This window comes from Streptopelia decaocto (genome assembly GCF_964273445.1).
Source record: "Streptopelia decaocto genome assembly, chromosome: 7".
Classification (NCBI taxonomy): Eukaryota; Metazoa; Chordata; class Aves; order Columbiformes; family Columbidae; genus Streptopelia; species Streptopelia decaocto.
This window is the reverse complement of record NC_138661.1, coordinates 17,040,424-17,067,134: the sequence shown is the minus strand read 5'-3', so window position 1 is coordinate 17,067,134 and position 26,711 is coordinate 17,040,424. Positions and strand designations below refer to the sequence as shown.

At 43.1% G+C, this 26,711-nt stretch overlaps 1 protein-coding gene across 2 annotated transcripts in view; it reads right to left on the bottom strand.

Annotated features, from left to right (window-relative positions):
* The window catches only part of ITPK1 (inositol-tetrakisphosphate 1-kinase), a 149,350-nt gene extending 133,362 nt beyond the window's left edge, over positions 1-15,988 (bottom strand). The window contains exons 1-2 of one of the 2 annotated variants that reach the window (XM_082059620.1): positions 15,846-15,988; positions 15,319-15,519 (exon numbers count right to left, since the gene is read on the bottom strand). In XM_082059620.1, coding sequence (XP_081915746.1) covers positions 15,319-15,413 — 95 coding nt within the window. In that variant the 5' untranslated portion in view covers positions 15,414-15,519; positions 15,846-15,988. Of the gene's footprint in view, positions 1-15,318; positions 15,520-15,682; positions 15,803-15,845 lie in introns of those variants that run through there. The other variant, XM_082059621.1, reaches the window with a different exon arrangement.
* Positions 15,989-26,711: the final 10,723 nt, after the last annotated feature.

The window sequence follows — 26,711 nt, the reverse complement described above, 5'->3', positions numbered from 1 at the left end:
GAGGAGCAGAGAAATTTTTAAAACTTGGCATTTTTATTTTGAACTATGCCTTCGAATAGACATATATCCGTTAAAAGATGATGACAAATATCAAGATATATCAAATATAAAATAGTAAACATTTTGGCTCTCCTTTGATATCCAACCACCTATGAGCAATTTGCAGTCAGTTCAGCTACACAACAGCATCACAATGGGTTTGTATTATTTCTGCACTTGACAGGTGGAAAAAGTATCATATTGGGAAATTGACTGCTTTGCTTAAGTTACAATGAAGCCTACTACAGAGCCAAAAGCCAACCCTATGCTGCCTGCCAGGTCAATGCCTAAGAGACTGTTCCCTATCCTCTCTTGTATCAGAGAGTATTCCTTGATTTGGAAACTCTCTGTGCAACCCCCACCCTAGTGAATACATGGAAGACATCAAAATTTAAACACATTTCTACTGTTTGCAGCTCACCTATGTACACCTGAGACTTTATTCATACTTCAAAGCTGTCTGGGCAGTGTGCTTCAAAAAACCCTCATAGTCAAACTATACATTGACAGTACAGCAGGAAAGAGCCACCTCTCAGTTTTTTGGGGATTGGCCTTGCAGGAATGCCCTCCAGTTTCCTGAGCTAGTGTAGGCATCCAACACCGACACCAGATATTTTGAATAAACAATTTAATTGGAGGGGAGAGGAAAAAAAAAATTCAGGGAAAGAATTTTCACATTCAAAGACATATAAAGAATGGGGAAAAAGCTAACCATTTAATAGTTTCATCAAAAGGAGGTCAAGCTTTACCAAAAGAGAACCTTCACCCCTGTTCTTAGAAAGGCTACAACAATTATCCCCTCTAAGCCAAAGTGGCTGCTGAAAACAACCCCACAAAGACATCACTGTTTTAAAGATCTAACAAAACCATTCTCCAGCACAAGCCTTCCTTTGCTGTAATATTAGCAGCACTGCTAGGCTGCTCCCTTCTACCTGGATCAGCCCCAAACAACTGGCGATCTACTTTGATTTAACAGGAGAGAGAACAGGGAGATTTTACATGAGCCATGTGCATTTCCCAGAAACAAACACTTTGTGTTTCAGCTTTCACTACCAGCAGCAGCAAGTGTGTTAAAAGTCTATTCTTGCAGGGAGCTTTCACACCCACATATCAGTCAACATAAGAAAAGGTGGCAGTAACACTAACAAGTAACAGGAAACTCAAATACTACACTTGGTCCTACAAAAACATTTCAAATTATGCTACCGGATACTTCCCTGGGCCAAGTAGGCATTCAGAGCACTTTCAACGGCATCGCGGTTGCATGTTTTAATTACTACCTACCACGCTTTTGATTCCTGGCCATCAATCGTTGTTATCAAGCGATTACACCTTTTAAGTGCCTGCTCTCAGTAGTTTGGTGCAACAAAGCAAGAAGAAATCAGCAAGAGGCTTATGTGTTGATCCCAGGTTTGCCACTGAACTTGTGCCACTGTGAACAAGTTCAATTTCCAGCCCTGTGTCTCAGACTTCCCATTACAAAAACAAAACAAACAAACAAACAAAAAAAAACCACAAACCACACACCAAAACACAAACCATCATTAAATATGAACACCAGGTATATCCAGTTCCCAAGGAATCCAGCTACAGAGATTCCAAACAGGTTCAGAGGGAGCTGGATTAGCCCAAGGTCTGCAAACGTGCTCAGCTCTCACAAAGGTCAAGAAAACTCAGCACCTTAACAGTAGGAGCTTTTGAGAATCTCAGCCTAATTCATATGCAAGGATTACTATTTTAGGAATAAGCATTAGTACAAAGAACTTGACCCGCATCTAACTCGTCTACAGAACAACAGATTTAGAGATCTTGACCTTAAACATCAGGAAACAACTTTGCCCAAGAAGAAATGTGTAGTAAGCCTTAGAATAAATGACTTTGCTTCCAAATTCTTTGCCCAAGCTACGAATCAAGAATTTTAATTAAGGTCTCCTAATTGCAGTTAGCACAATTTGGGATAGGGGGCTGGGAGGAAACATGCTTTTCCACAGTCCACTAGTATCAAAGCTGACAGACAAAGAAAGAAAAGTAACTTTAAAAATACATGTTAGCTGTAGTAAATACTCTACCCGTGTTCTGTGGGCTCAGAACCACACTTTCCTGTTTGAAGAAAGCTCTCCTGTCTGGTTCTACAAACCTTTTTCACAATGACAAACAGGAGGAACCAGGAAAAAGGGAAAAATCAGGGAAGTTATTTGTTAACACGTGAACAGCCACGGCACAGCAGACTGAAGGTTCAACTGACTCTGCCTACAATGTGGCCATTCTCCGTGTTCTATAGGCAAAGACGCAAAAGAAACATCCCAAAATATTGTTTTTCTACATTGATTTCTTGCAATTACAGCTACACTGTTTCATTACCACTGCAACAATACTAGAAGAAAAACTGCCAAAAAAGGGATGAGATTAAGCATTACATTTTAATAGATTATTCAAGACAAACAAGAGATCAAATGACAGCACAAAAGAGTTGTGCCAACCCCCACCCAAACAATACCTATTGTGAACCAAGATGCAGCACTGCACTGGATCAGGAAACTGCTTAACATAGTAGCACAAAAATGAGAAAAGAGTTTTACTAGAAAAGCTGGTGGTCACAGCACAAACAGCAGTGACTGTCTGCTGCAACCATAATTCTGTACTATGCACCCGAGTTTATGTTACTTAGAGAAAAAAAAGACAAAACTTCCCAATGACTTTATGCATCTCTCATTCAATCACTTTTGGCTCCTTCCAGTACCATTTTGGGCTCCGAATGTCAGACTCCTCATTGACTCAAAAGAGCATTTACATCCTACCAGTCTCTTAGAAACATTCACAATTAAAACATAGCAGCAGATCAGCATCAGTCAAGTAAAGTCTTCTCTGCTCTCCAGAGACATGAACTGATATGCTAAAGATCCATGTGGTTTTATTACAAAACCCAGAGCCAGCAATAACCTTATATACTTTAAGGAAAAGATAGCCAAGAGAGTCTTTAAATTGCCTTTAGCCCAGACAATAGTAAAATCCATTGTTTTTACTGAGAAAACAAACAAAAAAGTTCTGATCCACAAGAAAGCTCTACCTTGAGGTGCAATGCTATCTGAAAACAGGCAATCCATCACTAGTAAGCAATGAAGAGTAAAGCTATGATCACATGGCACTAACAAAGGAATCAGAAAGGACATCAAGGGACAGTTCCTGAAACAAAGTCCCAAACAAAAGCCATTTAAACTTGGGAATGTCTACGACCAAAGATTCTTCACTCTACTGAACAGTGAATAAAGGAAAATTCAAAGCACAAATTCTCCCAGATGCTGAGAACTGAGAACTAAAATAGCATCAGAAACAGAAAGAAGTTGGAGCTTCAACCCCTATCTAGCAGCAAGCCTATACTTTCTATTCCTCAAAGTGTACTAAAATTTTGTAAAGGCCTTCTGTAAAGGCCAAGAAAAAGGTCAAAAAACTCTACTCACTTGAAAATCACTCCAGCCTGCACAGAATCCCCGGAACCTTGATCTATTCCTTCAGACAGAAGAAAAGGTTACAGAAAAATGTCAAGCCCCAAAGTCAAAATAGAACCCCATCCAGTGCTTGTCCCCTGCAAACAGATCTCTTTTCCTTCATAGTCCCAGCTCCCACTTGCAATCCATGGAACCAGGAACAGCAAGAGGCATAGTGCAAACCATTTTCTTTCCACAGATTAAACCACCTTTAAAAGGTAGTGGTTTTGAAAAAGTAAACTTCTGAGTGACAAAAGGCGCTGCTCAATTTTATCATCACGTACTCTTAGCACAGCACATGGTGCTCTAACCCTATGTGTCAGCAGCGATATTTCTCCCCTTTTACTCCTATGCTTTCCCCTTTAATGCTAGATACAGCGTGCAGGTCCACAACTACGAATACTTTTGTTTTTTTGCCATCAGCCTTTCATTAAAACAGTAGATCTGCTTAGTTTCTTTTTCCCTTTCCTCCCTCACATACACTTACACGTTTACAGAGGTTTTCTTTCAGTGCTTGAGAACTACCAGATTGACAGCTCCAGTGAATTAAGCTCCCTCTTTGTCGGCAAAACAAGAGCAGCACCACAGGCGACCTTAGAACAAGCTCCCTCTATCCTCCTCTTCCCACCCCTCCAACTAGCAAGCGTATCTAAATGCTGAACTTCGTACACAGCTCTGTCATACCAGGGGGCCTTGTAAAGAGCCTCCAATAACGTGGTTTACCCAAACTATATCACACAGGACACTAATGCTAAAGCCACACGTGATGGAAACACCATGAGTCGACACATTATCTGTATGTACTTGTGCCAGACAGTGCAGCAACTCTAAAACCATGAGGCTAGTCCGAACGCATGCAAGTCTGTGCTTAAAGACTGACTGGCAAAGAAACTCTATTTCAGACAACAGTGTGAAAGAATACTGAGTTGAACCAACTCTTAAAGCCATACTTGAAAATACAGAAAGGCAATGTTAACTGAAAACCAACAGAAAGACGAGAAAAATTCCAATGCTCCCAATATCCGACAAAAGATAGGCGCAGATTTTACTCGAAAATGAATTGTTCATTTGGCATAAATGCTACAGAGGCAGGGCTTCTGCTACTATGGCAGTATGAATATTGTACTTTGTTTTTGGAGTGCTCTTCTGCTATGTTACCACTTAACCTGGTCAAGCAGCACATGTGGATCTGGATACTCGCCTCTCTTCAATTACAAGAGGTTTTTAGGTTCCACAAACCCCACTGTTGGTTGTAAATCACAGCCTGCATGCACTAGATGAATTTAGAAGACAGCTTCTAAGCTGTACCCAGCTTCTAAGTTCCTCCTCCCTATTTTGCAAGCTTTTTTATTTTTAGCAGGAAAGTCTTTTCTCTTTGGGGAAGAACATGTGACGTCTGAACTTGTTACGACATCTTGACAGAAATTATTTTTTTAATTGTTAAAGAGCCAGAGTGTTTTAGTGGCATGAACACATATACATCCGCTTAGAGATAAGTAATGCCTATTTCTTTACAGGTTTATAAAAAGGAAAAAAAAACAACAAAATGAAGCAAATTTATATTTGATCATGTTTTACTCACAGCAAAACTAGAGAATAGCAAACAAGTGCCGATAGCCTCTTTACGTTCCTGTGATGCTAGGAATTAGAGCGAGCTCAAAAATGCATTAAAAGGTTTATGCAGAGCAGATCCATCTGTGGCTGTTAGATACGGTGCCACAGATACTACTGCTGCCACCAGAGTCTGTAAACCAGCAACTGACAGAAGGCAAGAGGGTGTGCCAAGGGGAAGGTGAGCACATTTGCTCTGTGCCTCATCCTTTCTCTAACCATCTGCTACAACCATCGTCCAGGTGCTGGCTGGCCGGGTTCAGGTCTGTTTGGCTGGCCTGTCAACCAGAACACCTCCCAGCAGTCAGGGCCTCTGCTACAAAACAGAACACACAGGTCAACTTGTGTGGAAGTAACCTCACCGTTACCCCATGCCACCTTCTTGCCATTCAAACAGCAGCAAGCAGAGCCCATAGTGGCTGCACCAGCGGGCAGAGAGGGCAGATCTTCAGCCTGTAAAATCTCCTGAAATAAGACATGTTTTTGTAATACAAAGGAATAGCATATTCCTGAACAAAGAAGCATCTACACACAGCTGTATGGCATGCAGATACAGCTAAAGAGCAACAGTTACCAGTATTTACATTCATGTCTGTGGTTGGTTTTTTATCCACAATGAAATAACCAAGATTCTCACGGAAACACATTTTAGAGATAACACACTCAATTGGGTTTAAGTGGTCACTGCTGGACTCACTAAAACATCGCATATTGATGAAACAGGCAGTGTTTCATAGCCCACATACACAAATGACGATACTTTCAAGCCTTGTAGTAAAACCAGGTTGACAAGATAAGGAATATGCCTAGTCATCACACCAGTTCTTGTAACCAGGCAACTCATTTCAGAGTGGGAGGGAGAAAGGGCTGCAGTGCCAGGGCTGCTGATGGGGCCAGCATGGCACGTCATGAGTAGACCTTTACGATATCATTTCATTCCAGCACCATTAATCACTCCAGACATCACCTGTTCTATCAGCTATTAAGCAGTTGCCCCAACATGTAGATAACTTTATCAAGGTTAGGCAGTGAGAGTCATTACTAAGCACTACAACATCCAGTGTCAAAGGCCTTATTTCCAAAGAATCCTCTGAACTATTTCCTTCTGCTGTAAGACAACCCACTTACACCAGTACATGTACTTACCTGTACCTAACATTGGGGGAAAATTACAGAAAGTAGCAGAAGTCACTAGAACTTTAAACCACATGATTTCAGAAAAAGACAACTATGTTGTTTTTGGCAAAAATACTCACCTCAAACCAGGTCTCTCAAAGCACCCATTTTTAGCCCATTAGCACTCTTCAAGGGGGAGGGACTCCCTCAATGTGCACACACATTTGTGGTGTGGTCGGACAGGACAAACATGGGCCTTCAGGACGACTACCAGGAGCATCCCAGATTCACAGCTCAAGATTTAGTTGTTTTGTCTTTTGCTACAGACATGTCTCATTCAAGTATTTTTTCCTCCTTTGCCAGGAGCACTACGGAGAATTCATTTTCATGAAGCAAGGCCTAGGAACCCAGATTGAACACAGAGAATCAATGCATTACAGAGGAAAAGGACTAAGGATGGCTTGTTGACAAGGAGGAAGAGGAGTGCGATGAAGAGAGAAAATAAGCCTGTTTTTTGAGGAAGAAACACCGACTTCAAATTCTTCCAAGCAAGCATGACTCAGCAGTATGTGACAAGCCAAAATGAGACGCATTATAAATCTTTACTAACTGGCATCCAAGGGGAGAGGATTAAACAGCTCAACATGAACTGAACCTGATTCCAAGTTCTGGGCCTGGCTCTGCCAATTACTTTCCTGAAAGTGCCATTAGCTCTAGAAACACTACTTTCTTCACCCTCCAGGTCAGATCCCTGGGAGCCCTCAGAGCAGCCTCAAGGACACAGACCCTCCTACCCACAGGGCAAAGAGCAGACTTCTGCTTCGGGTCCCTGTCCGCAGGAAGCGTTAGCCAGAATCTGCAGAAGTGGCAGTGAGCCCCAGTCAAAACAGCCCAAGCACTGTGGTTGGGAGGAAAGAGAATACAACTAAGGACGTTTTACTTGGAACTAAAGGACATTCCCCCACAATGAAACTCAGTCATTTTGAAAGCCATTCTTAAAAGTATGCAGTTGTCCTCCAAATAGGATTTCTCTCTGCAGAAAGAGAGAATACTAACTAGTACATATATTGTAATTGGGCAGTACAGAGGTATCAGTAGTGTTCTCCTTGATTGCATAAAGGGCATAACTCTTTCTGAGCAGAGTTAAATTCCATCAGTACAAAACAAACCATTGTTTCAAGGATTGAACACTGAACTCAAAAATGAGAAAAAGAAGATAACCAGACAGAGGAGGGTTTGTTCCACAGCACTATGGCACAGATGTGCCCAGAACAGGTGCTTATTTTACCCATTATCACACTTAAATTAGCGTGTTTCATATGTTTGTTTCCTTGTTTCCTTGGAACATGTTCAAGAATGTCACCTCACAAAAAGCATCAACTGTTGAGATGAAAAGCACATTATCTGGCCAATATCATGAGATATACTGTCAATCAGTGCTTCCCAGGTGCACAGCAAACACTTTCCGTCATCTCTGACACCCCTCTCAGGTTGAGCCTATATATTTGAAAAAGCTGCCCACATTTAGACTGCACGCCTAGACTTCCCAAGTCATGAGTCCCGAATTAGTAAAGGCAATTCAAAATACTTGATGCACACAAAGAATTGTTTCTCGGACACCTTCTGCACTGTTACAGATTGGACCAAACCAGGACAGCAGTGACCTCAGGAGAGGTCAACATCTCTGCCCTGAAACAGAACCACAGGCCCATGTCATTCCCAGCATGTTTGTCCCAACTAGTCCTAGCAGTCTCAAGCAACAAATTCCACTGCTTACCTAGGTAATCACAGCATCTTTTCCACTTACCTAGCATCCCTCCTTCTTGGCCCAGTTGAAGCCCACTACTTTTTTTTTTCTTCCCACGTACAGTGGAGCTGGGGAATATAATGCTTTGGAGGGTTTTTTGTTTGTTGCGTTTTGGTTTTGTTGTTGTTTTTATTTTTTTTTTTTTCCCCACAATAGCTTTTTTACAGTGTCTGAAGATCCATCTCCAGCCTCCTTTTCTTTATGCTGAATAATGCAGTAAAACACACTGTATTTTCAAGACCTCTGATCCCTCTTATTACTCTCTTTTGGACACTTTCCAGCTGATCTGCCTTTTCCTTGAAATGCCATGCCCTGAACCAAAGGCAGTAGGTGAGGCTACTGCATCAGCAGCCTTATCAGTGCTGTGCAGAATGGAGACATGACTCCATGTGCTTTTCAGGCTGTGTTCCAACTTGTGTACCCCAATATGACATTTGCCTTTTCTTTTGGCAATACTGTCAATTTGTATACAGCCTGTGATCTGCAGAAGAATGCAGATCCTTCTCTGAAGAGCTGCCACCTGACCAGCCTTATTATTGCTCCTTGCTGCATATGATTTCAAACAGTTTGTGGTAAAGGGATGTGCCACGGGGAGGATGCAAACTTCCTGAACCTGAGGTAAATGATTGCTAGATGATGAAACGGAGCCGCTATGAAAGGGTGATTGTTACAGTCCCTTCTGGCACTGAGTGGCTGCGCTCCATGTTCCTGTGAAATGGTTCTGTAAACAAAACCCAGGAAGCTTTTTGTGAGAGGGATGCTGACCACTAAGTGCTCTCAGAGATTAAGAAAATGCACATACATCCAGTTATTTCGGGATGTACAGGCTTCTCTACAGACTACTGGAAGAATGGGCAGGAACCCAGAAATACACTGAACTTTTCCTTCAAGAAATACATAGGGGTTTTGCTACTAGCTTCAACACTTTTTCATGCCTTAGTATAACTTCTAGCATTAGGCTAGCTGTCTTTGTTAGAGCTGATGTAAAAGAAACTTACCCATACATCCGGCTCCCAGTTACTTCTCATGATATAGTATTTCAGACTAACACAAACAACAATGGGAGCTATTGATCAACACACCTACATTTTATTTTTATGGCTTTTAAGGCTGTAAAAGCTAACTGGCACAAGCCAGGCATTTAACAAAAGTAGTATTTAGGTTTTTTTCATGGGGAATTGGGGTTAAAGAAAATCCCCTGGGTCCTTCCTGGAAAAAATATGCAATATACTTCATGACCTGCTATATAAAGAAATAGATTAATTTAATACCCTCAAACCAGCATTATTCTTAAATCTATCTTAAAACTCATGTTTAGGTTCTTGCGCCCAGGCCATGGCACACAAGAGACCACAAATAAAGTTTAGAAGAGAAGAAGAAAGCCATACAGATCTACAGCACTGACAACAGTGTTTACCACGTTATGGTAGATTTACTAAACAGAGTAGCTTCTCATATGTGCTAAAAGGCGGCTTAACTATCACAGAAATAAAATGGGCAGAAGCTGAAGAATCAATTTAGCTTAAAGAAAATTTGAAAAACAAAGAAGTTTGAGTCACACAAATTTAAATTAGGAATGCTAATAGTTTGGTAGGAAAAAAAATCATTGGTTGCTATGCTTAACAGATCGATATGGTATCTCCATCAAAATAGCTTCATCTTAACACAACAACAAATAATAAAAAACAACCAAACAAAAAAACAAAACACAAAAAACACCCACAAGAACCAACCCACCACAGTGACCTGTCATACCCAGATGATCTCCAATACAGGAGAGGTACGCTCTAACAGGAGCTACAGACCCAAAGAGACGTGCATCCCCTTGCATAAAACCCAAACATGCTGAACTGATGCAGGCAGCAATTCAAGAACATCATCTCAAGTTTCAGAACAGCCTTTGGCAGTGGGTAGCACCTGACAATCCAAACCAGACCAAGAAGCGTTTGCTTCTTGTGTGTCAATGAACATGATCAGTTTGTCATGGATGGTCTCCCAAGGAAAGAAGAGGACAATTCAGCTTACTCACTAGACAATAAATAAATAAATAAAGATGACTGGGCTTTCCTAGAAGACATTCTCAATTACCTCAGTTCCATTTTCTTCTTTTGTGGGCAGAATTTGGCTTTCTTAGAATTTCTATAATTTCCCAAGAACTTTTTCTTCTCAGATGCTCCCCCTGCTTTTATGAAAAAAATACCGCATAATACAACCTGATCATAAATAATATAGGCATTAAGATGCACAAGCACAGTTCTTCTGTCTGTCAAATGAGAGGGTTTATTATGACACGGATTACATCTTTGGGCAAATCTTCAGCTCCTATGCTATTGATTTTCTACACACTATAAAGAGGAAATTCTGACTCATATATTCATTACGTACATAGCTACACAGAAAAGCTACATTACCATGTGAACTCGCAAGTTGTACATGTGAATGCTTTTGCCCAAAATAACTGAGATGTAGTTTATCATTCAGAATGGGGTGACTATACATTATCTCCTCTTGGATCAAGCATATTCACTTCACCTGATATCCCTGCAACTTATTCACATTGCCTTAACCTTACTACCTTGCATCTCCGTGGCTCCTAGAAGAGACTCTATTAACAGATGACATGCAGAACAACTACCAAGGAAATGGAGGCTTTTATAGAGTGAAAAGCCCTTTGTAAATGGCTGCACCTCACTAATCTGAGCTGGTGTCAAACACACGCAACTCGTTTTCTGAAGAGATATATGCATTTTTCTATTCTACCACCACCACTCCTCATATGTCGTGAACAGGAGTCTTTTTATCCACAACATCCAGAGAGACCTGGCAGCACATCTATGCATAGCTTACAAAAGAATAATATGGGTTTCCAAGAGTCTTTACCACCATCTGCAATTCACATCACAGCTCTGTCATCTCCGTGATGGAATGGGGCACCTCCATCTCTCTAACCCTGTATTAGCGCTCGTGCACCTGCACGGTGACAACCACTCCAATGTCAATGTCACGAGCAGGGAATTGATTGGATTGAGAATCTTTACCAATCACATAACTACTAAACCCAGCTTGAGACAGAGGATGAGACCAAGCAGCTAGAGGAAGGAGGAACCGTTCCTATCAGCAGTGGCAGCGGCACATGACAGTTGCAGAACCACACACACCCCAAGCTCCTAAATTCTCCATTAGGAGTCCCTAGAAACCTTGTATTACTTTTTAGCAGGCTACAGATACTCTATATTTTGCTAATAACCAGCTACGTAAATCTCAGACTGTGCCATCATCTTGGTGGAGCTGAACGTAAAAAGCTCACAGGAAAGTCTACTGGAGATGCACAAACGAGACATTTGCACGCTGCAGTCCCATAAGGGGCCCCAGTCAGGGAACTTGCAGCTGTGGCATATATGCTAGCGTGCAGATAATTCCAAGTTCTAGCTAGCAGCATCACTCAAAAGCACAGGATAGTTTGGAAGCAGTAGCTTCTTAAACTTTCTCCTGACTAATACATTAGCTAAAGAGATAAGAAGCCTGTACCAAATGCCCTGTTCTATACAGAAGAGCTCAATCCCACATCACAATTCAAACAGGAATGCCCTCTCATCAGCTAGGCAAAGATAAAGACTTTCTTCTCCCTGCTGAAACCATATTGATGCACAGAAAGCAACACCAAAGTCTTACTCTACCATTGCTTATGTAGAAAGGAGTTGCTGGGTGGAACCGAAAACTGCTGGGGGAAGCAGAGACCAAAACTGAGGACGCACCTCATGCCAAAGAAATGCCTCAGCCACAGCACTACAGACAAGGCACAGGGGATGGCTCTCCTGGCACTGGGGCGGGAGCTCACATTCCTCTCTATACACAGCAGCAGGTTGAGCCAGTGGATCAGAGTGAGCCTGGCACATCTTCAGGTTCAGTCTCCCTTGGGAGACACCAGCTGCAAGCTGGAAACCAGGCTTTGCACTTGCCAGGCAAGTGCTCTCTCCTTCAGGTTAACAGCTCCCAAGGTGCTACCCAGAGACCACTGATCCCTCTGCAACAGGCCTGTGAGACCACGCTGCCTTTTTGCTCACCACACCACTCAGAAGCCTGAAAAAGATGTAGAAGCATTAAGGGCTGCCACCCAGCAATTTGGGAAACACTGGTATGGGCTATAAATGTGGAGGTAGATACCACCACAGGCACTGCTTTCATCTCCTTGGGCTACACCGGGAGGGCATGGCCAAGGCTGTTACGCTCTATGAAGAATACAGCTCAGGAAGGACGTATCTAGTGTGCCATAGCAAGGACCAAAAGTACAGGTGAGCTCAAAGGCCTTTGATACAAAGATTACCTTGGCAAGATTAGGCAAAAGCCCCAAGACACTGCGTTCAGGCATGACAGATGCCATGCCAGTCACACGTTACCAGAACTTTACATAATCGAGTGAAAATTTTAAGGAAAGGAAGGCAGGTGCGCCTAAGCTCTCCAGTAAGAAAGCCAGGGAATTCAGATGCCAAAATTTAACAGGGAAACCTACTGAAGCCCAGCAGTCCAAGTGGCAGTTTAAAGATGGATACAAACATGAGGGAAGTATTTAAGGGACCTGCCTAGTCTTTGCAGAGCAGACACCTGAAGGTAAGCCTGCCCGTGCCTCAATGCAGCACCTTAATTCCTGGTCCACTCACGCTCGCTCATGTCACATTTCAGCTATGACAATATAACAACATTTCAGCTTAGGAGTGTTGCTGGAGACAAAACCTGGAACCCCTCTTAAGAAAGAGGTTCCTCACTTAGACCAGGGGTGTCAAACTCATTTTCACAGGGGGGCCACAACAGCCTTGCAGTTGCCTTCAAAGGGCCAAATGTAATTTTAGGACTGAAGACTCTCTCTCAGAGGATGGTTCAAACAAATTTTGAAACATCCATCCATGATGCCTTTAGGATATCAGTGTTTTACACTAGAAGTGACTGCAAAGAAATGGAGTTTTTTCTCATCCTAACAATACTCCTGATTTAAAGCCAGCGTGCTACAGTTCATTAGGAGGCTTCTCTTACTTCCCTGGATTACATAACTGCTTCATTGCAAACCCATACAAGCAAAACTGAACTTTGTAGTCATCCAGAAAGTATATCTCTAGGCAACAGGCAAATAAATTCCAAGTAACAGTCACCATAAAGTACATAGAGTAGACGGACAGAAACAGAGTCCACTCTAATGCATGAATCACTGGACAGGAATGAGTACGCTTACCTTATTTCCTACCATACACAATATTTCTTGAGTTTCGTGCCACTTTTCTACAGCAATAAAAGCTTACAAACACGCAAGTAATCAAGTAGATATTATGCCTAAAATACATGAAAGCCTTGCCTAAATGAATGCAGCCTCCCACTGGTGTAAATGGAAGTTACCAGGAAGGAAAAGAGCATCCAAGACATCAGCGCAACTTGTTCCAGTGACTTTACTGATCTTTAAACCAAACACTTAACTCTGCTTCTACAGAACAGCTAATATTAAATACTTTTAAAAACAGTAAAGCATGACCAAACAGACCAATGTCTGTAAATGTACAAAGTGAGCTTAGCCTGTACAGAATGAGATAGCCTAATTTTCATCAAGAAATTAGTAGCGTGTAGCAAGAGAGACACTTTGGGTTCAATTTTCACAGCACTGCAAGGACCTAAAACTATTAATAAATTTGTACAGTACACAAATTGTAGATCCATGTTATATAACACAAGTGTTAGTAATTTCTGAAGCAGAGAAACCTTAAGCAAAGAACCTAGCCAAAAAGAGCAACAAGGACACTTGGGCAAAAAGTCAGTTTTGGAGATCCCTAAACATAAGAATGTACAGCACATAATACCAAGAATTAAAGACAAATTGCTACAAAAAGCTTTTTACATATTATCTCAGATTTCCCTTAGTTTCTGTGCATGAAAACCAACCTATATCAAACCTCAAGGCCATAAAAATAATATTTTAGTTATCAGAGGCTGAAATGTATTTTTCTGTCCTACAAAACCTAACCAAAAATCTCTTAGGCAAGGTCAAACCCTAGTGTTATTCATCCAAAAGTATTTTGTTTGGACAATCATGTGAAATTTAAAAAAACACATTAACTGACAACCTGCAGCCTTTTCTATACTTTAAAAAACTCTAGCTAAAGTTTTGCTGCATTTTGACAGAGGATACAGAGTGCCAAGAACACACGCTGATGTAAACGCTTCTGTCGCTTCCTCAAAATAGTTTTCTGTTTCTTCTGCCTCCTTCATCTTTACAGAAAGGAGCCAGTGCTGCCAACAGAAATGTCACAGGGATTTGTGTTCTTAGCATGACATGCCTTAATAAAACATATTTGAAGACTCATAGAATATATCCTGCAAAGTCTGAACAGGCTTCATTGAAACCAGAACATGGGTTAGAGTATTTTCAGTTATCAAACTTGACTTCATATTCTTGTTATAAACTCAGTAGTATAATGAAATAAATAAGAAAAAACTGTTATTCACTATCAGAAGCTGTAACGCATGCATCACAAGACCTCGGACACACATGGAGCTTACATGTCCAATTAAATAATAAAATTGTGTAATATACTGCAGATATTATCCTCTAAGCTATTCAGATAAAGTCTAATTACAGCTTATCAAACTAACCTTTACCTCGGGGTCCGCAGAAAACAGATACACTTATACCACCTTCAGACATCTCATTCGGGAGAATACAAGCTCACTCAGCAGTTCATATAGCCTTAATTTCATGTGCTTTTGCGCAACGTGAAGCAAAGTTATTCCCAGTCATTTAACTCTTCCTAATAGTAATTCTGTTTCAGGTCCAAACCTTCGCAGGGTCCGCAGAGATCCTAAGTAAGGCGATTTCACGGGGAATACTTGAGAGCCCTTGGCGAGCAGCAGACAGAAGTTTAGCGGGGCGGCTGTGCCGGTCCCCCACACACGCACAGACCGGGCTCCCCGGAGCGCGGCAGCCGCCCAGGTGAGCGGGAGGCGGGCAAGCTCAGCCGCGTCCCCGCGGGCACCGAGCGGGAAGCCCGGAGGGCACCAGCCAGCCCTGCCTGCCCTCGGTCCTCCCGGGGGGACGCGGCCGAAGGGCATCACGCACCGAGCACAAAACGCCCGAGGGTCGGAACAGGCCACGGCCGAACCCGGAGCGGCCCCGACCCGGCCCCAGCCCCATCCCGGGGCCGCCGCGCCCCTCGGCCGCCGCCCGCCCAACCGCCTCGGCTGCCGCGCCGGCGCTCCCCGCGGCCAGGGCCGCCTTCTTACCGACACAGCTCGGCGAAGGCCTGGAAATTCAGCTTCCTGATCTTCTTCTCGCTCAGCCAGTAGCCCACCCGCTTCCCCTTCAGGAAGGTCTGCATGGTGCCGGTCCGGAGAGGCGGCGGTCGCCCCGCAACGATGAGGGTCAGCCCGGGGCGGTGGGGGCAGCCCGGCTACCGCTCGCACTCGCCGCCTGCGGAACGGCGGCTTTAAGAAAAGAGAAAGGAAAATCAGTCGGTTCGCCGCGGAGAACGCCGGCGCTACCCCCCACTCGCCCGGCCTGCGCCGCTGAGCCGAGCCAGGCGCAGCCTCCGCCGGCGAGCAGCGTGCAGTGCCCGGCAGGCCTTGCCCCGCACCGGCGGCAGCTCACCGAGCCGGGCAGAGCTGCCTCCGTCGGCGGGAGAGCCGCCACCCTCGTCAGCACGCTCGCCCGCTGCCAGCCCCGGAGCGGCCAGCCGAGCATGCTGCCCGCCCAGCGCCACCCGCCGCAGCGCCCGCTGCCCCTCTCCCGGGCCGCCTCCGCCTGCACGGACCCCACGCCGGCTCGCCTCCGAGCCCGCCCGCTGCTGCTGCTGCTCCTGCTGCTGCGCGGCCGCGGTGCTGCTGCAGCCGCTCAGCTCCCCATTTGCCCGCTATTCGCAGCCGCCTCCACTTCCTCCTCCTCCTCCGGCTCGTCCCCTCCTCTCCTCGCTCCCGGCCCACAGCACAGGGGCGGGCGGGTAACGCCAGGACACACCCGCCGCGCCGCGGCCCCGCTCGCACCGAGGGGCGCCGCCCGCCCCGCGCCGCGGGCACGCTGCCCGCCGCACCGCCGCCAGCAGGGGGCGGCCGGGGCCGCGCCCTCGCCTTAAAGAGACAGTGCCCTTGCTGGGCTCGCCCGGGGGCAACGGGATGTGCCGGCGCGGCCCTGGGCCGGGCTCGGTTTGGAGCTGGTGTTTGCGCCGCCCTCACCCCTCTCCCCTGTGGCCCTGCCCGCCGCAGCCTGCTGCCGGCACGGCGGGGGGCACCCTCCGGCCCTTCCCGGAGCCGCTGTCGGGCGGAGGGTCCAGGGTCTGCCCGCCGAGCCGTGTTCGCGGGAGGGCCCGCCCCGCTGCCTTGCCAGAAAGCGGCTGCCTGGAGAAGGAGCAAAACGCGGGCTCGGCTGTCTGCAGTGACAATCGGGGAACACTGTGCCCATGTCTCCGTTTGAACCGATCCAGGCGACAGCGGGTGGCAACTCCCAGGGGTCCGCGGGGAGGGCACGGGTCGTGCTTCCGATGGGCAAACCCTTCCTCCTCCACGCTCGGCTTCGGCCCGGGCGCCCCTTTCCCCCGGCCCGGTTGGCCGTGCCGTGCCGTGCTGCCGGGCGGGCGGATGCTGGCGCACACCCCGCTGGGCTCGCCCGGGCACCGGGGCCGGAGGCGGCCAGTGCCGCCGGTGTGAAGCCCGTCGACGAGCCGTCTAATTCTGGTTTCCAAAGGAAGAACAGTTTATACAGCCACTTATCTTTCCTATTAGAACTACTAAAAATGGTACATCTTTCGCAGAAAAAAGACTCCAGTATATATGAGTTTTCAAAGCAAAACCAATTTACCTTCTTCCAGCATTTGACAAGTCTCTGTAAGGATTTAACAGAAGTTTCAATAACAGCTATTTCTTATTCAGCTTTTTTTTTACCCAGGAGGCAGGCGAAGGCAGGCAATCGCCAGCATGAGCTGGCGTTCTGATTTTTGGGTTGGCATTCTTAAATGCCGAGGCAGCTGTTCTGTGCTTCATTTCAGAGGAAGAATATTCCAGTCTGAATTACTGTGGTATCTCCCAGCGCAAGTGTAATTTTCCCATCTTTGTTTCTCCATCTGAAATGAGCGTCATCCAGCCTGAAGATTTTTTGCTGTCTCTTTGCGAATGGAAAGCATAGCTTTTATAATAATTATGTCTTTCACAGAGTGGTTGGCAGTACCTGCAACCTGGAACTGAGATGCAGCTGATGCTCCTACGGTGATGGTTTTTGTGAACCAGGCTTGGAGCCCTGTACAGCTGAAACTGCTCAGCGAGTTCTGCTGACTCACAGTGTCACAACAAATGCTGTTTAATAACTTCATCAGAGTATGGGAAAAGTGGTAGAACCATCCATTCAGAGGAAAGAAGGGGAAGAGCCAGGAAAGCCTTAAGAAATACTAAAGGGGTCATTGACCTGGTGAGTAGGTAGAGACCATTTTACATTCCTGCCATTATTTATGTGAGCAGTGAAGTCATTCTAAGCCAAGAGTATACTAGAAAGTAGTCAGGGTGTGGAATCACCCGCAAACAGCTCATACCAATGTTTTCTGAAAATGTGTATAATATTTTACTACTTTACTTCATTTTATATAGAAATTATATCTATATATATTCAAAATATATAAATATTTTAAAATATATATTATACATATATTTTTACTAGCTTTTCTCCATTCGTGGTGGTTTTGAGAAATAGATATGTTTCTTTTTCTCCATCTTAAATTATTTGCTACTGATAAAACTCACTTTTCACAGCACTTTTAATCATATTCACACATTTTTGCACAATTCATTAAGTAATGTAACTAGACTTAGTAGATGTATTTTGATAGCATGATTCCTGCTGCAGAATGTTCACTGATATTTAAACATTTCAGGGAAGCGTGGTAACTTCAGGAAAATTTGTAACTCAAAAAGGTCCAAATGCAAGACATTATCAAAATTCAGTAAGAATTCTGAAACAAATCGCTTTGGGTTTCCTGTTTCAAAGTGTTTCATTTTGCTAACATCAGTGCTTTACTTCAGCTCTCATTTCACTGGACTTATTTTAGACATTATTAAAATTTGCATGAGTATATTAAGCTCAAAATTCATATTTTTAATTGGAATGTATTGAAACATGACCTTATTGAAGCCATCTTCCTAAATTATTTCTTCTGAATGTTTTTTCTTTAGGAAATTTCACAGTTTCAGACCAATCTAAAACACAGGCTGTGAAGACAGAACAATTTATGAACTTCTTTCCAGATATGGGAGAGCAGGTTCTCAGAGGTGCTGAACATTCTTGCCTCCTGCAGAAATGAAGCACAGGAGCTACAAAGGAGGAATTTGCTTTGGTCTAATATAGGTGCATGAGATGTATCAGAGATCAGATTCAATCTTAGGAAGGAGAAAGTTGGTAAATTACTTCACTTTAAACTGCCTTTTTTTGAATTGTAACCCTTCAACAATTTCAGATGTGGGAAATATATTTCATCTGGTGTGCCACTGTACTGCATTTTGCTGCACAATGTTGCTAAATAAATTACAATCCTCTGTTTACATTGCAGAGCCAGTTCAGGCAATGCCAAACCTGTGACCACACCAAGCCCCAGGGTAATATTTACCCAGTTCTTGATCAGAAGCAGGTTGACTATTCCTGTGACTTTCTGTGGCCCAATGCTGTGATCTGCAATTCATGAGCTGCTTCATGCTAATTAAAGGGGTGAGGGTTGATTAAGATCTTAAGCCCTCCAGCAATAAGAACTATCTTCCTCTTCATCTTAGCTTCAGCTACAGGTCAAAGCAGGTTTCCCTTGTTTAGCTGGAACCTCTCACACCTTGTCTTCTAACCCTTTCCACAAATACAGGGGCTCAAATGAGGTTGGACACTTGTAATGTGGCACAAGTTAGTGTAATTCCGTGGGAGTTCCTTTTGGAATAAGATGAGGCACCTCCATTCACTTAATTAGTTATCAAAGTATATTTTCTCAGTGAATGATTAAGAACAATTTTCTCCACACCTGGCAAAAGTCATGGTAGGATCTTTTGCAATGAGTAGAAAGAAGAAGGTGAAGTTATTTTCACTGCCTGTGTTTTAAGCTTTTTCAATTTCATTTTAAAAGCCCTCACTTTCCACAGGACAGATGTTACTCTGCTGCAGATGCACAGGAGGAAGAGCTGAGCCTTCCACTTCAGGACAGTCTCCACTTTCTCCAGTTGGTCAAACCACCAAGTCAGATCACGTGCTAACGTGGCATTGCTGGAATGAGGCTGTGGGCAGGAGGAAGAATGAAAAAGCAGCTGCACTGCAGCTTCTTGGCTTTGAGAGACTCAAAGAAGAGCCTCGGTGCTGCACAGCATCTGGGACTGTTCATCACCAGTGAGGCAGCTAGAGAAAAATGCACGGGAAGCATGGTGGGCTACCATTTCCTCAGGTCTCTGCTTGATCTACAACTAATTGATTACTGCATGATTGATAAAAAGGCCAGATATTACTCCTTTTCATAATGGTTCACTAGAAGATGTGAGTGAAGCTGAGCTTCTCCAGTTTATGGCTGGTTTCTGCCTAACTTCTGGCAAAACACATTATAATCTCAGCTATTGTCTGGAAACTTTTCTGAGTGTACTCTGGACCAGCAGTTTTTAAACAATGAACTAGCGAAAGTTAGTACTCGGGGATGGAAGCTCATTTCTGATTTTTGGTTTAAAATCATGAAGGCTAACTCTAGGCAAAGGACGTGCTTCAGCCAGCTGCTGTAGGGTTCCTGACTCTTGTTCTCACCTGCTGCCATGCCCTCTTTTATGACAGCCCAAGTGCCCCTGTGGCTGTGTGTGAACAGGACTGGGGACCTAGGAACTGAGCTGAATTAAAACAAACTCAGAAAGTTGACAACAGTATTTTAGTCTTCATCCAAACCAATTCCCCAGTCTGGAACACCATCCTTCTTCCTACCTGTTTACAGTGGCAGAAGGAAGAAGTCAGTGAAAAGGCTGGAAGAAGGAGGCCAGGTAGAGGAAGCACCAAACTGCCTCTTTTGGTAGCAATCCCATTTTACAGCAGCAGCAGAGGATGGTGAAAGCATGGTGTTCACCACCACTACTCCCCTACTCACCTAACATCCTGTGCAGTATTTTGATTTTATAAATAAAAGAAGGATGAGGACTGGCTGAGACTCATCAGTATTTCTGAGATCTTGTAGAGAGCAGCAGAAGAAATTCAGCCAGAAGGACTCAAAAACCTTCCAAAAGGTCACCCAAAAGAGCGTGATGATGCCTGGCAGATGACCAGATCTGGCAGTGCCATTCAAGGATTCCTGAGATAACTCTCACCAGCCCCAGCAGAACGCTGCTTAGATTGCTACCTGTAACACTGGTAGCACAGCAAGCTCTTATGTTCCACTCATGAAAACAGGATAACGATGAGGTTTTTTGAAACTGCAAGGAAACCACCATTATGAGACAGGATGTCTCACTTTATGTACAGCTCAGAAATTTGGCTATCCTATACTCGGATGGATATACATGCTGCAGGAAAGAAAGAAAGAAAGGGTCTGGCTGCCAAGTTGGCTCACTTGGCTTGTAGCACTTTGGGTGCAGGCTTTGTATGAGCTCATAAACCAAGGAAAGCATATCATCAGTGAACAGAGAATTTAAAACCACAAAAACCCTGTGGCCAAGAAGCAAAATATGAAGTCCTGTGCCAGTATAATTATCTCAGTAGGAACAGATTTTTAAAACTTAATAATGTTTGTTAGTCAAATCCCAAGTGTGGATACAGACTGCGCTGCTATGCATTGCCGTAGCTCTCTTGCCTCCTGTCATGGGAATAAACTACACAGAAATTATGGTCCTGCAAACTCTTTCATTATCAACATATGGAGAGATTTACTTACCTGATTGCTTCAACATAGTTACATTTACTCATACTATGTGTGGAAATAAGTCCTGAAACTTTTTTTTCTGAAGAATTTGGGTGACCTGCCAGTGCATTAGGTTTGGATTGAGACTTGGATAAGGATTAGGTGGATTGAGGTTTGATCTACCTACAGTTTCATGTTAACGGAATTACTCAGGTTATAGTTTTGGGTTTTGGTTTTGGTTTTTAATCAGGTATTTTTAAGTACCTATGACAATTCTGGGAGCATGCTTCCAGCAAAATGAGCCATCTTTACACACACACACACAAATCAAGCATATATATTTTGTATTGCTAGAATTTATTATTTTTTAAAACAATATAACCAGTTTTAAAATTATTAATGTAAAGAAGACTGATATGGATGTATGTGTTACACATAAAGTGACCTAAACATACATGAATCCTACCACTATTATCCCATATTTTGCTGGATTAGATCTGTCTTTGCCTCTTGTGTTCAGAACACATTGTTCCAGGTGACCTAAAGCACATGTCCTCATCCCAGCAATTCTCCACTTCCACAAGTTGTTTGTGGCTACAGTTGAGCCTTGTAAACTGCTAAAACTGAGAAAACAGGAAAGATAAAAGTCCAATGTGGTCTGCAGTGCCACGCTATCACTTGCACTTTCTTCACATGCTTGTGCCTCCAAAGATTGAGGACCCTTTTCCTGTTTTGTTTAAATGCTTCCTTAGAGTTCACTAAAAGTTCACAGACCACAAGTCTCAGAAAACCATTTTGCTTTCTGATTCTGCATGGTCACATCAGGAGACACTGGCTTTTTTTTCCTGTCTAGGAAGGGCAAAAATTTTCATCTTTTCAGGAACTATCACAATGTGTAAACTTACAAGTGCAAAAAGAATAGATGCAGAAAAGCATTTCCAAAGCCCATGGCAACACTATTTCAAAGTCAACTAACTGTAGCATACTAAAGGAAAAAAAAAAATAAATCCATCTGAGAGTTTCTCCCAATAGGAGCACATTGTAGAAGGACAGACCTCATTTTTGCCTGTGACACACAGAGTGAACTCATGCTTCATCAGCAAGGTCTAGAAATGTTTTTTGAACACCCTCAATCCTGACCATCCCTTGTCTCAGAGCTTCTGGGGGAAAAAAAAAATTTAAAAAAAGGAAAAAAAGGACTGTTAACTGAACTGATGAAGCTACTTGCCTTGTGCCTCAGTTTTCTGGTGTGACCTCTTCAGAAAGCTTTTTGCATGGATGGAAAGTTTGTAAGAACCTGCGCTTATGAAGATTCCCACTGTTGGCTAAGGGGTGAGCTCCCATTGCATCTTTTCCCTCCATGGGGACATGATTTCCATTACCTGACTGCCAACTTCACAGCATGGATAGGAGTTCAATGTCTCATAAAGGTCTATCCTTCTCTGTAATTTTTTTGAAATTGTCTAACAAATCCAGGTACATACACACTCCATTTATGTATTTATTTGGGAAAACAATCTAAACAAATCAAGTGGGGGCAGGTTAGCAGAATGCCTTCCTTTAACCCTCAGTGCTTGTGTAGTGGTTATTTCTGCAACATTTGCGCCAAACATATGAAGTGAAATTCTTTTTCAACATGGAGGCCTGATAGGAGAAAACAGAGAGGGAGATAAACACCCTAAACCAGAGGAAAGATCTCAGGGCACCATTTAGACAGAGGAGGCCTCAGGACGCGCCAAGGAGCTACCGTAAAGTGTTTAAACCACTAGGCAAAGAAGAGGCCTTGTGGCAAAGGGTACCAGACATGGTGCCGAGGCAAACAAGCTCTCCAAAGAACACAGCTGCTTTGTGCTCAATGTTCTAGCTAAAGTCTGCTCTGTACTATCCTTTGGTATTGTCAGATCAATAATGGGTTTGTATTGCTTGAAAGCTGCACTTCTGAAAAGAAATTCAGTTGGGCACAATTTTTCTTAATAGTGTAAAAATCCTAATAAAATAAATTCATAAATACATAAGTTGTGAGGCTTATTTAAATTATCGTTGCTCAGTGGGTAACACAGCTTCCTGCCCCACAATCCTGCTCTGCAACCCTGGAACCCTGATGAACAGGAAATTTTAGTACAGGCATCTTGTCTGCCAAAAAAGTCAAAATAACTTTCCTGACTCTGTTTCCCAGACTTCACTAAAATGTTCTCCCTAATTTTCACATCCAAAGTGCAATCAAAGTACAGCAACACTTCTAACACACAGTGAATCTTCCTCAGAAACCTCCACCATTTTTTTTAATCTCACAAACACATATGCTGGAGTAATTTTACAGCTACTTGGACTAAAGAATTCTCTCTAGAAAGTGGTTTCATAGGTCAGAGAAGCAGAAGTTAGCCCAGATGTCTTGAGGGTAAAATTGATAGTGGTTTCAGGTGAAATTTTGGCTACTCTGCAATAAAGCAAGAAGCTGTGAGGGATTGACCACAATTTGTAGGACCTCTTGTGAAGATCATGAGACCTGGATTGGGCTGGTGGAGAATGAGATATAATAGGCATGTGGGTCTTGCCAAAGGATCCCACCTACTAAATTTTGAAAGAACTCAAAGCTGAATTCTTCTTTATTAATAATCTCGACTTGCTATCAATGACAATAGCCCCGAAGGACTGGTTTACCGTCACTCTATTGTTTTCCACACAGCTGGGGAAAGGAAAGCTTCTAGGTGTCACCAGCTTTTCTACAGTGACAAAACTCTCATATTGCTGCCTAACATTGGTGCTTTGTGGGCCACATTTGTGCAGATTTCCAGAGAAGTGGCATCTACGCCTTGTGATCTGCTGTCCTTTCTGATCCTTTCAAGTTAATGTGGCTGTTACCACCCACCAGCCCAGTGCTGGCTGACCAACTCTCTAAGCATTTTCCCTGTGTGAAGCCATGCCAGAAAATGATCAGGCTGCCTGATTTTACCTTCATCCTCCACCCCTATGGTGGTTATCAAGTTAAACTTTTTCCATATCCTGAGAGGCTGTTTGGCCAGAGCACTTACCAGTAGTGCTCTGGAAATGGGCATCAACCTGAGAATTACACTGTTTGGCTAGTGAAAATAGGTAAGATGAAAAAAACTTGAAATTGTAACCTCTGCTTCAACACACAAATTACAACAGATTTTAGTTTGTATCACAATCCATTGCAACAGCATCATTAATGCACTGAATTTGCTGGTGAAATGCTTCAGCTGATGATAGTTACCCAGACACTATGAATGTATTGCAGACAAGCTCTGCGCTATGTAGAGGCATCATTTTGCAAGGGAGGTACTGGAAGCCCTATTACCCAAAACAGTGTAGAAACACACATTCAGAGACACATTAATTGAGCCTAGATACTTTTTCATGTGGAGAAGGTGTTGGTTTGGATGCACTTCAGCTTGTTGTAGTCTCATACCAGCATATTTCTTTACTTTCTAAGTACCTTTGTAGTATCATGATTATGTTTACATTCCACATTTATGTGGAAAAGCTGACGCATCATCTCTCTAAGAATGCCAACAAATATGGTAATAAGTGTGCTAAAATGAAGAGACTGATTATTCACCTGGAACTTTATGACGGAGCAGATATAGATATTACTGCCTGAAGTTTCATTCATATAGGTATGATAAGAGCAGCAGCTTACAAACTCTGCACAGTAAGGAACAAATATATAATAAATTTTGTTTTAAAAATTTGCAAATATCGCTTAATGTGCTTTTGTTAAATGAAATGTAAATACTCACTAATTAACTAATGACATTCTCCCTTTGAGAGTAAATATCGATGGTTACCATTTCCATTCAAGTGCCTGAATTATTCTGGGTCTGATTTTGCTGGTTTCTGGTACAGGACTCTAGCATGGGCTTTAGAAAAAGTTAAATACAGGTAAAGAGCCAGGTGAGTACTTAAAAGCTTCTCAGTTTCAGTGAAGTGGCTTTCATCTTCAACTGAAGTCCATAACAACAGGAGCCCTCCATACAGAAGAGAATGAAGATTTACTCCCAGTTGATGAGGTTTATATGAAAGCCCTTCCCAGATACTGGCCTATCAGTCTGGCCGACAGCTCTCAGTGTGCGCTTGAATGAGTGACAAGGTGTTTTCCAGCTCTGACGCCAGGATTAACCTTCTGGTACCTATGTCACTCAGCCTCCCTCTGTCAATGACTTTCCATTGCCTCAGACAAGTCTGTTGTTCATCCAGGCTTGGATTTTCTTTCTGTAGGGACTATGAGGGAATACTGAAGAGACAAAAACATGAGAACAGTAAGGGGTACCTGCTGTATCAGACAGGCAGCTCCATGGGCAACAGAAACGTGGAGTTTATCAATAGAAGAGCATAAGCTATCAGTTTTGGTTAGACTAAATAAATACCACGAATAAATGGGACTGCGTGACATTTTGAGGCACCAGTCACTCTCAAATGCCCAACACAGTTCTTTCCATTATTTAACATGCAAAACCTAAATTGTGGGGTTCAAGAATTACCCAAGAATATGTAGAATAGTTCTGAAAAGAGAACTCCGTAAGATTATGGTTGAGAGACAAATCACTGTGCAAAATCTTCAAGTAATGAAATGTTATGAAGTGGGTAAATACTAGGTGATTGAAATGTTCTAGAGAATGAGAAATAATACATCTTTTTAAGAAGAGAATTAATTTAACTGCTAGAAAAAGGAAGATATTGATACTTCTGTAGGGAAATGGGAGTTCTGGTTTTTTTTCATAAGGTATGCAAACATTTCTATGTCTAAGAACCTATCGGCCCTCACATTATGTGGATGGATGTCATACATGTATGCCTCTTGCAGTATGTTCTAGAAGCTGGTATCTATCTGCTAATTTCTAAGCTCTAACAGGACACAGAGAAAAGGTTCCTAGAAGACAGACACACATGTATGCAAACACTTCTTTTTTTTTAATGAAAGCTTAGATTCAGCAAATCTTAAACAATATCCTCTCCACAACCCCTGAGCTTCCATCCTGATCTATGCAAAAAGCTGGGATCCTTTGAATGTGGGAAAAAGCCTAATCTGAAGCATGTTCTTTCAGTGTTTGTTTAGTAAAAGAAAGTTATGCTTCAGGAGAGTCTAAATATAGATATTCCCTGCTGCACACAGTTTACAGTCTAAGCAAGATAGGCACAGCCTGGGAACTGGGAATCTCGGAAGAGACAGTAACGAAATCTCTTTAAAGTCATTCTACAGTATTACTGACTTGCTTCACAAGGCACCACAAAGGAAGGATGAATAGTGGAAATTAAAAAAAAAAGCACCAGAGTGTCATTGCAACCTCCCCTCATGACAGAACTGTCACTCCCTGAGGGGGTCACATATTTCTCTTAGAATAAGTATATAGAGGGAAGGAGGGACACTGCATATCTCTAATGAGTGATCTTCAGATAGGACAATTTTTTTTTTACTATTTTTTTTTTCTGCCAATGCTTGAAAAGCAATGTTTTTAGGCCAGCTGACTGAAGCTAGTATTTTCAGCCTGCAGACCCCTGGTTGTGAATCTGTTTTTCTTTTTTACATGGGTGACTTTTCTGTTAACTTGTTTACATGAGCAAACATGTTGGCAGCAGTGAACTCAGCATGGAAATTCAGTAACCATTCCTTTCTGGTCGTATGAATAGACTTTTCCTGAAATCATGGAAAAGCAGACTTCTCAAAGTTTAATGGCAGCCTTGGAAGTGACTTTTTGTTTTACATTATTTGGGGAGATTTAGTTAAAATCAATAAACTCTAATGAATAATACTTCTGCTGAAATGCAGTTTATAACTGA